The sequence below is a fragment of the Populus trichocarpa genome, chromosome 12 (genome assembly GCF_000002775.5).
Source record: "Populus trichocarpa isolate Nisqually-1 chromosome 12, P.trichocarpa_v4.1, whole genome shotgun sequence".
Taxonomy (NCBI): Eukaryota; Viridiplantae; Streptophyta; class Magnoliopsida; order Malpighiales; family Salicaceae; genus Populus; species Populus trichocarpa.
Genome location: NC_037296.2, coordinates 12,859,255 through 12,870,209, shown reverse-complemented (window position 1 = coordinate 12,870,209; position 10,955 = coordinate 12,859,255). Strand labels below are relative to the sequence as shown.

At 35.4% G+C, this 10,955-nt stretch overlaps 2 protein-coding genes across 2 annotated transcripts; one reads left to right on the top strand and one right to left on the bottom strand.

Annotated features, from left to right (window-relative positions):
- Positions 1–385: 385 nt before the first annotated feature.
- On the top strand, positions 386–8,366 carry LOC112323527 (uncharacterized). The gene is made up of 3 exons (XM_052446105.1): positions 386–601; positions 6,117–6,648; positions 8,070–8,366. Exons 2-3 carry the CDS (start codon positions 6,292–6,294, stop codon positions 8,097–8,099), a joined length of 387 nt encoding a protein of 128 aa, XP_052302065.1. The 5' UTR covers positions 386–601; positions 6,117–6,291; the 3' UTR covers positions 8,100–8,366.
- Positions 8,367–8,447: 81 nt separating this feature from the next.
- On the bottom strand, positions 8,448–9,740 carry LOC7454601 (F-box protein At3g56470). Its single transcript, XM_002318133.3, has one exon. It carries the CDS (start codon positions 9,738–9,740, stop codon positions 8,448–8,450), a length of 1,293 nt encoding a protein of 430 aa, XP_002318169.3.
- Between the last annotated feature and the right edge of the window lie 1,215 nt (positions 9,741–10,955).

Sequence of the window (10,955 nt, the reverse complement as noted above, 5' to 3'; positions counted from 1 at the left end):
CGTGGACGCCTCCTCATCAATTTTGGGTTTGAGCGTGAACGTGTCCATGCCCAACTTGTATTTGAGCCTGAGCATAAAAGCAAAAAGAAAAATGTTAGTGTGAAAAATAATATTCTCGAAATATTTGACTGATTATACGGGGATGAGTTTTACTGACCCTCTAAACAATTTATGAAAGAAACATAAAAGAAATTTAAATGACAGATCACATATCAGTCGAAAGACGGATAGAATCAGAAATATATAAGCGTGTTTTAGGAGTATAGTACGAGTAGTTTTTTACAATATCTTTTATTTTTTAAATTTATTTTTTATATTAACATATCAAAATAATTTAAAAATATTTAATTTAAAATAAAAAATAAAAAATTTTAAATTCATTATAATTGTTTCGTTTAACCTATTTGGTTTTCCGTTTTCTATCTCCATCCTTATCTGTTTCTACAGTATCATGACCGGCGAAGCCTTACCTATTTCGGCAGCCTTTCTCCGCTCACCGGATCCGAACCTGTCCAGTTAGATTTCTTTGGGCTACACACTCACAGACGTTATAAACCATGTTTTCATGGGGTGACGTAAAAAAGTTCTGCTGGAAGTATAGGTTTGTGTCGTGTTTTCTTTTCCTGATCTTACATGAACCATGTTTTCTTTAACCCAATTATGTCTTTAAGAGATCTGTCTACGAGGCAAGAAAATAAGCAAAAAGATGTCACTGTTAGTATTGTTTTGAGAAAGATCTCATATATTTGGAGGACCCATGTTCATGTTTTTTTGGTTTGAATTGTTGTATTTGAGTTTGAGATTTTATTACAAGAGAACTAAAGGAGAAAAGGATGTGTTTTCATGGCTGTCTGCTGTGTTTTTGTGATGAGGGATAGATCAAAGGAAGACAACCCCAAGAATAGATCAAGACTTAGCAGATTTTTAGGCTTAGATTTATTTATTTATTTATCGAGTCTCTTTTCCTCTTTTTTGGTAGTGTTTAGTTCTGCGTTTTATTTTCCTACATTCCAATTATTTACCTGTTTCAGAGAAATCAATAATTGCATAACATTGAAAATTGTTTTTTTTTTCCCTATAGTCTATTAGGTCATCTTTTTTCTTTATCTTCTGTATTATAGGTGGGAGATTTCGATGGAAACTTAACCACAAACCAATAAAGTGACTTACAGTTTTAGTTTGTTTTTTCCTCACCACTTGTTGCCCTGAGACAAGTGTTTGAGGTTCTTACAACCTTGAGCTTTGGATTGATTTGAATCCAGAAATATTACCAGAAAAAGGTCATTGTACATCTGTATTCCGTAGTAATTTAGAATATCTTTAAGGATTCACTTTTTATAGAGTTAATAGTCTGAGAATTGCTATGGTAATTGCTGTTGGATTGTAAGGATGGCATTTTAACACCTGTGCCTCCTCGAGAAAAGGATTGATTCTTCTTTGCTTTGATTCTTCTTTATTTCTCGTAGCCTTATGAGAATTACTGTTTCACTTTTGTTGGGTTAAGAACAGCCATTGGTTGCCCAAGTGTTTGCTCAATTTTGTCCAAAATTTGTCTGTTTTGTATTTGATGATGCAAAACATCCATTGTTAATGTTGAAAACAATTCCATCACCTAGGAATTAAATTTGAGATGCAAGTTTTTTTAGGCACATTGCTATCTCGACACAACAGAAATAGCTAAATGTATTCCCTTTTGCTCATGATACCTATGTCAGCCGAAACTTTGCAATGCTCAAATCTCCATGTCGCGTGGAATTCTTTTTTTAATCTATCAAATTCAAATCAACAATGACTAGGATTTGATTTGATTTGTTTTCATTCTTAAATTAGTCAACAATGACTAGGATTTGATTTGATTTGTGTTCATTCTTAAATTAGTCACTAGGCTGAGGTATTTGGTTGGTAACCTTAAGGTTTTGGAATTAACATCTAATTTTTAGATCTGTTTTTTTTAAAAATTCCTCTGGTTTTCCACTATTCACAAAAAGTAGTGCTTCTAATCTACTAGTTGGCGTGTTAGAAATTTGAAGCACATGACTTTTAGGTTTGTGTTCAAGTTATATGATCATTTACCATTTCTCTTTAAGAATTTTTATATGTTTATTGTTTTCTATATTTCTAATTTTTAAAGAAAACAGTAGCTGCATAATATATTAGAAACTTGTTCTGGTTCTTTCATTAATGGTCTTTGCACACTATTATAATGCTATATATGCATGTCACGAAACTAATCATAAAGAACCTAATATTATGGGATGATTAAGTCAAGAGTAAGAGTTCTAATAGTTATCTCGTAGGGAAGAGAGAGCTAAATTGTCATGGAGAAGCCTAATTAGATTGGGCCCAAAAGCTTGTGCCTCTAGTACATTAAGTTGCAAGTTCCTAAGTTTTCTTGTATTGGGTTCAGTAGCAAAGAAATTACATGCTAATTAGTAGATGTGATGACTTTAAACTAATACATGTTTCAACCTAGGTTATTCCCCACTTGCATCTTACCTGCATTCAAAATAAATATTTAAGGTCAACTAGGTTTTTCATGGATGTTAATACTGTATTATTTCTATGGATACCCCCAGTCCCTTCAAATTAATAGGCAACTACACAATTATACAATCTATAAGCTATCACTTTTCATTTATGGGGTTCAACTAAGAATTAACATGTATCCATTATTTGATTCAAATAAAATAATAGGCAAACAACATCCATTGTTGGCTAATATAATTTGTTATCTCAACTACCTTGATGACAACTTCCAATTGATTAGTACAAGCAAAAAACTAAGCACTTATGTTAATTCAACCTCATGTATTTGATTATTAGTCACATGCTACTATACATAAGCAATGTATTGAAAGAAGTTTGGCCAATATGACATCATTTTGCTAAAAATTAAATCAAATGCTACCTGACATCTAGACTTGCTTAGGAAGGTGATTGCTCTTGCATAACCTTATATGGATTGGCTTGGAGTTATGGTACGACTGTGTTGAAGTTGATTTTTTTTTTCTGATACAATTGTTTTTTTAATGTTTATTTGGCATAGATAGATAACTTACCTATCATTTCTTTTTCCTAAAAGCTTTTTTTTCGTTGGCGTTCTCAACCTTTATCTTTCTGTCCTCAATCACCTTGCTGCAATCATGTTGCCGTTGAGCAATAAGTGAGGCCTTGATGTTGACATGACTGCATTTAAAACATGATTTATTTGCCACCATTTCAAACCTTGGTTGGTTTTCAAGCATCTGATACAATTACAATTTACTATTACGAAAATGAAATATTACTTTCAATTTAATATTCCATTTTCTGACAGAAGCCACTCAACATTAAATTGAAAGTACTATTCAGGAAATGAAATATTACTTTCAATTTAGTATTTCATTTTCATAATAATAAATTGTAATTGTGTCAGATGCTTGAAAACCAACCAATGTTTGAAATGATGACAAATAAGTCATGTTTTAAATACGATCATGTGAGCATTAAGGCCTCACTTGTTGCACAGCGGTAACATGATTGCAGCAATGTGATTGAGGATAGAAAGATAAAGGCTGAGAACGCTAAAACAAAAAAAGGCTTTTAGGAAGAAAAAATGACAGGTAAGTTATCTATTCCTAATAAACATTAAAAAAGCAATAGTAAAATTAAAAAAAAGAATCAATTTCAACATTGTCGTACCACAACTCAAAGCCAATCCATATGAGGCTATGTAAGAGCAATCACTTCCCTAAATAAGTCTAAATATCGGGTAATATTTGATTTAAATTTTAGCAAAATGATATTATATTTTTCAAATTTCGGTACATTGTTTATGTATGGTATGATAACATATGGCTAATAATCAAATGCATAAAGTTGAATTGACCTAAATGCCTAGTTTTTTTGGTTCTTGTAATGATCAATTGAGAGTTGCTATCAAAGCAACTGAGACAACAAATTTTATTAACCAACAATGAATGTTGTTTTCTTGTTATTTTATTTGAACCAAATAATAGATGCATTTTAATTCTTAGTTGAACCTCGTAAATTAAAAATGACAGCTTCTGGTTTGTATAATTGTTTAGTTGACTATTATTTTGAAGTGATTGGGGGTATCCAGAGGAATAACACAGTATTAACATCACCTGACTGTCTTTAAAAACTTACTTTTAATGCAGGTAAGATGCAAGTGATGAATAACATGCATGTATTAGTTTAAAGTCATAACATCTACTTATTAGCATGAAGTTTCTTTACTACTGCACCTAATATAAGAAAACTTGGGAACTTGCAACTTAATGTGCTAGAGGCACAAGCTTTTGAACCCAATCTAATCTCCATAACAATATAGCTCTATCATCATAACTATTAGAACTCCTACTCCTGACATAATCATCCCATAATATTAGGTTCTGTATGATTAGTTTCCTAATATGCATATATAACATGATAATAATGTGCAAGGACCATTGGTAGAAGAACCAGAACTAGTTTCTAATATATTACACAACTATTGTTTTCTTTAGAAATATAGACAACAATATACATATGAAAATTCTTAAAGAGAAATGATAAATGATTATAGAAACTTGAACACAAACCTAAAAGTTATTTAACCCTGCTTTACTAGGGGCACCATATATGCTTCAAATTTCTGACACACTAGCGGGTAGAAGCACTACTTTTTATTCATAGTAAAAACCAGAGGAATCTATATAAAAAAAAACCAGATCTAGAAATTGGATATTAATTTCAAAACCTTAAGATTACCAACAAAATATCTTAGCCTAATGAATAATTTAAGGATGAAAACAAATCAAAATTAGATTGCAGTCTTTGTTGGTTTGAATTTGATAGATTACAAAAAGTATTCCACGGGCAACGTAGAGCCTGTTTCACTACTTTGTGGAAAGAATATGATAGCCAAACATATTATACAAACACATTCCTAGATTCTGGCAACATGAATTGCTTCACAGTTCACACACAGTGAATCTCTGGTACTCAAAATGGATAGGCAATATAATGAATGCAGAGAAGGATTATAGAATGGAATTGAGTTGTTAACCATGTTCAATGCCCATCCTGCACATGTATAGTCCTTGACCTCTGGTTGCCTAAAGGACATATTAGAGCATCGATTACAATTTAGTGAACTTAGAGTTCATTTAGCTTCTAGGGAAATTTTACTGACAAAAATCTCACAGCCATTCCTGATCAGCTCCTTTAAGATAATATATCCGGCACAAAACAAACCTCGTAAGGACGATGAACAAAACAGTTAATGAAAATCTCAAATGAAACCAGAGACTTTGCCAGTCCGACTTATCTCAACATTTCTTAACAAGCCAGGGAACATTATTCTTAGTCCTTCCACCTTTAGATAATGCACTTTCCCACGGTCAGTCTAAGACAATCCAAACCCTGATTTCAGAAGCATTTGACATTTACATAATGAGAACAAGACCAACTGAAATTGGTAACATTTTCCAAACTATAATGACAGAAATCAACCTATGAAACAGATACAAACATGAACACATAGAACCCAATAGAGATGAGATGGTTGAATTTGTTTTCTCCCTGTAGAGTTGGGTCTTGCCACTCACCAGGACTCAGCACGACCCAATAGTTTTGGGCTTGCTGTCCAACAAAGTCCGATAACATTAAGTCTTGCTATTAACAAGACCCAATAGAGTTGAGTTGTTGCCAGACTCACGACACTTAATAAATTCTATGTATTCTTTATATTTTTTTAACATTTTTAAAAAAATTGTTATTGATTTAACTAGTAAATATGCCTTTTGATAACAATAATACAGTGAAATACGTCTATTATGTGAAAAGGTAAGAAATCTCTTAGTGATGTATTAATCTAAAATCTAAAAATCGCTGCTTCCCACAAATTTTCGAATCACATACTACTACAGTAATGTGGGATACAACTTAAATCTCGAATTCCGTAAATATACGAGTTGATTTGTGTCTTGAATTATTTTTTTAAAAAATACCACCTAAAAAGGTATCATTTCAAATGTTTTTTTATAAAAAATTAAAATGATATCATTTTAATAAATAAAAAACGGTATAAGATGAAACCTGATGATCGTTGTCTTATTAAATGAGGAAACCAGGATCAAATATGCTAGTATACGTTAAAATGGTGTGGAGTGGCGTGGTTTTGAAACACTGAGCGACTGCAAATACAGTTACCGCTGGCGCTGGGGGTTTCAGTTTATCCCTTTCAACCCCAACAGGCAACCTTCACAGATTTGGCTGATTTCCGAAGATCTAGAAAGAAGAAAAAAAATGTTGAAGTTCCTCTCAAAGGTAAAAATTGAATTCAACGCACTAGACCCACGCGTAGCCTCATGTATGGAGTTCTTAGCTCAATGCAATGCCCGCAAGGCCAAAGAATCCAACCCTGCTTGCCAGGTTCTTGTCAAGCGCCGCACCGACGATTTCCCACCACAGATCACTGTTACTTTCGTCAATGGCGTCGAGGAAGCTTTCGATGCCACTTCTACTCCTGCACAGGCCATTAGGACTATGATTTTGGAAAAGGGTCAGCTTCTTGAGACCGAGCAAATGTTTCGTGAGGCTGGAGAGAAGTGGCCTGTTATTATCCCTGAAGAAGAGCTCCACCAGTTTGCTCCCGGTACTAAGGTTAGTGCTTGCTGGTTGTATTTGTTTTTGGTATTTTGATAAGGTGGTTTTTTGTTTTTTGGCTCTCGTTTGGACATTTTGTCGAACAGGTGGTGTGTTTTTCTGTTACTCCATGGTAGGACTTGACATCCATTGTGATTTTCATTTGGGTAGCCGGAAGTATCACAGTTATTCTGTAGTTTATCATAACTTATTTTGTAAGTGGAATGAATCACTGATGATGGCGCAAATTGTTGAGGAACCAAAAGTATCACTCTTAATTTTGGGTCACTGGTTGAATTGGAAGAAAGGAGTGATGGACCTGTGATACATGATATGTAGACGATAGTATTAAGGATTTTCCAGGATAAGAAGGCACATTGTGAATCACAAATGCGTGTTCGAAAAGATAACAGGTATCTGGCCTTTTGCATCTTTTGTGTCAGCGTGGATGCATCTAGATGATGAGGATTGTGACATTTAACAGTGTCCAAAAATTCTCATTGAATTTTGTGTTTCATCTTCTGCTGCTGCTATAAGGTTAAACGTGGCACATGCTAGAGTCTTTTGTGGGAAGATTTAACTATTCACCCAATCTGTGGCTTCTTTGGAGTTTTTGACAACGCTGCTACTGAATTAATGTCTCCTTCTATCTGTGTATGTGCTAACAGCCTGTGTTTCTCCAAATTCCTTATCTGGCATGAGTTGTTAAGAGTGACTAATGCATTAGCTTGGCTGTAGATGGTGAGTTTGCTTCAAGTGATTTCACGAGCTCTCTTAGAGAGCCTGTTTTAAAGGTTCTGTGCTTTTTAGGTGCTGACAAGGTCTGTCTTGGTTGGGGCGGGTGTTTTTACTATATTAAGTCAGTTCAGTTATGGGGTTTTTGACTGATTGGGTGTTTGCCAATCATCCTCACTGGTATTCTTTAATTCTTTTAATATTAATAATAAAACTGCTTAATTCATAAGATTATAAAACAAAGAAAGAAAAGGAAAAGGAGCGGAGCCAGCCCACTTAATTGGCCAAGTTTAATTGCATTAAAAAAGAGGCTCCAATAACTCATGCTTTCATTCAAGTTAGGCAGTCAATTAGTGGTGTGAATTGCCTTCTAATCATCCAGTTTGAATCTTGTTGTGGCTTGATTGCTCATGATTCTTTATGAGAAAGGGTTGCTTATCAAGAAAAAGATGAGGCAGGAGGTTGTGAAATGCTAGAAATAGGAGTTGGTGCTTAAGGGCGTCATTCACAAAGCTATGCCTTTTCTTACTGACCACTTGTTCCGTTCCCCTTACACTTGGTAATGAGGTGACAATGAGATTGCATCTTCTTTCTGCATTCATTTCTCCTAGTTTTCCATGATCTATGCTTTCTTTTGCATATTTACATGTTACCACCTCCCTCTATTTTACATTGTTATAATTCTCTGTTTTTTTTCCTCACAGCCAAGGAAGGCAGAAGAGAAGAAGCAATAATTGTATGTTGTCTGTTCTACTTGCTGCATGGGAAACTCTGGATGACCATAAGCTCTGCCGGAGCAAAGACAACTTAATTTTTTGCGAGTTATACCCCCTTTGTAGGCCATGATTTGAACCATGCTAGTGCTGCTAGCAACATAAGTTTTAATTCTCCATGGAAGTGTTTCGTATGTCTTGATTTTGAAACAATATTGCTTCTTTGTTGATGCGTACTTGTGCTTTGATACTGTTGCTGGATAAAATGCAGCCTGCTGTTCTTTATTATCTGTGCTTGCAGACTCGCTGTATATTTTTCTTCATTATCAATGCTTTAGTGTCACACCCGAGCCATCTCCCATGATAATATCATGATGCCTCCTTATGTAGCCAGTCGAGCTCTTGGTCAGTGAGCATGCGATAACTGGGTTCAATCCATGCACAATCCGAAAAAGTTGTGGTACCATAATAATCTTCTCTGCCATGATTGTTGCAAGAAGTGTGAAATTTACCTGCCGAAAGATCATAGAATGCACACGTGCCATCCTTCTTGTTGAACCTCGGAAAATAAATTCTGTTTTCCAACCCTGGAACTTGCAGGTCTGTTGTCTTTGTCAGCCCTGATCCGATTCGGCTCAAAAAAAGCACGCGATCACCCAAGTCTTTTGTTTCCTTCCAAACCATAATCGAAGGATCAAGCATGTAAACTCTAACCCATTGTCCCATATAACCCACAAAAACTGACATTAGCTCTCCATTACAATCAACTAAATAGCAGTCGCTTATGGGACTACTAGTACATGGATTTCCAGGATTATCAAGCACAGCCCACTTATCCAACTCCTCCTCCTCATCCTCCTCCTCTTCGTCCTCCTCCTGCTCCTCCTCCTCCTCCTCCTCCTCCTCCTCTTCGTCTATTTTTGGATCAAAAACAGCCAGACATCCAGTCTGTCCTAAAAAATAAAAACATCCCTTGTGAAAGACTGGACTACTATAAGATGGAACGAAACCTGATTCAATGTAAATTGGATCCGAAGTCCAACTGTCCTCGCCGCGACGAATGAAGGTAGGGAATACCCAATAGGTTTGAACATGGATGGCCAGGACTGTGCAATTAGGCGATGTTGGAGATTCTGAAAAGGAAATTCCATCAAAAACAACTTCACTTCGAGGTAACTCGGGAAGATCAATCCTTTGATTTGTTATAGGATTGAGGAAAAACACAACATGTTTTCCCTGAGAGACAAGCAACCACCCGTGTTTTGCGAAGCGAATTGTTTTTGGTTCATGGCAATGGCTGCGATCGGACTCCCCTTTCTGGCAACACTGATCATGCTCATTGTCTTCAATATCAGAGCTGAATTTTGTAGTATCAGAAGTAATAATATTCTTATACACGGAGTTAGCTATTTCGGGTGTAGAGCAGCAGAGTAAGGGGCTGAAGAAATTAATTAATTGACCATCAGACTTTAAATAAACCAGTGTTGGAAATTCTTTCTTGAATTTTGGGAGGGGAATCGAACTCCAGCTCTTGCAAACAGCAACAAAACAGTAGCAATCTGGTGCACGAAGACGAGAAATAATCAACGCTACCATATCTCCAGGAAGATCAGACCAACATCTCTTTTGATCACAAACACCTTCGTGCAAATTCGTCGTCATTATCATTCAATCGTCCAATTCGTGTTACAGAAACTGGAGCTCAGATTGATTGGAGGGAGGGAGGGGCTGATATATTTATGTGCTTTCGATGTATAGCTAAAGCTTATATATATAGAGAGACAGACATGAAATATTGCAAGCAAGTGTTTCCTTTCCTATTTAGGAATAGGAATCCTTAATTATGCGGGGATTTCTTATTTTTTCCAATAATAAAATCCCAACAAAATTAGGATTCTAAACCCCATAATAAAAACGGAATACTTTTTTTTTTTTAAAAAAATTCCTATATAACACCTTGTCCTTGTTGATACCCAACTCAACCCCTATATATTTATATTGGTAAACTTAAATATCACCTGGGATTTATGCTAAAGAATAAATTCTAGTTAATATAGAAATCCTTAATAAAAAAGGATTTGTAATATACTAGTTTATTAGATTTATTATTTAATTAAAATATTAGATTCCTTATAAAATTATGATTTGCTTTGAGTAGTTAATTCCTTAATTATCTAGGACTTGAATCATATAAATAGAGTTGTTTTGATGATTTTCTTGGCACGCTATATCTTGGGCTAACTCAATGGAAGTTAATACCACGGAGGAGGAGGAGGAGCAAAGCTTGCAGTGTTGGCCACCAGCTGTAGGATTACTTCCATGTCTTGTTTTCTTCCATGGAAGTAGTGAAAAAGGCCAGACCTTTTATGACATCTCAGAATGTCGTTGCCACGTCAAAAACATTCCAGGGTTGCAAGGTAAACTAATAGGGACGTGCTCATATGGTTGGTTAGTCATAGCCGGAGATTCGATTTCAGATGATTGTTTTCTGTTGAATCCTATCTCTACGAAGAAGATTCAATTGCCGTCTTTGGCACCTGACTTCACCTGGACAGATTGTGTCCTTTCATCGCCTCCTCATCGTCCCGAGTGTGTTGTCATGTTTTTGAATTTTGGTTATGGGATTCTCAACGTCAAGTCCTGCAAGCCTGGTGATGTTGAGTGGACAGGACAAGACTTAGAGCTTCATGATGAATGGTTTGATGACTCGGATTGTGGCGTATCAGTTGGAGTTCATAATGGAGACATTTACATACTCACCTGCTATGAGCATCTCTACTCTGTCAAGTTTAACAAGTCTTGTGGCATTACATTAGTTGATCTGAAAGTGGATGATAGAACAAGTCCACTCACAAGGAAATTTCATAGTTACTGCCC

Excerpts from the sequence above, each read along its gene's own strand:
- LOC112323527 (XM_052446105.1), top strand. The coding sequence starts at position 6,292 with ATGTTGAAGTTCCTCTCAAAGGTAAAAATTGAATTCAACGCACTAGAC. Across the intron at positions 6,649-8,069 it reads AGTTTGCTCCCGGTACTAAG|CCAAGGAAGGCAGAAGAGAA; the intron begins GTTAGTGCTTGC and ends TTTTCCTCACAG.
- LOC7454601 (XM_002318133.3), bottom strand. The coding sequence starts at position 9,740 with ATGACGACGAATTTGCACGAAGGTGTTTGTGATCAAAAGAGATGTTGG.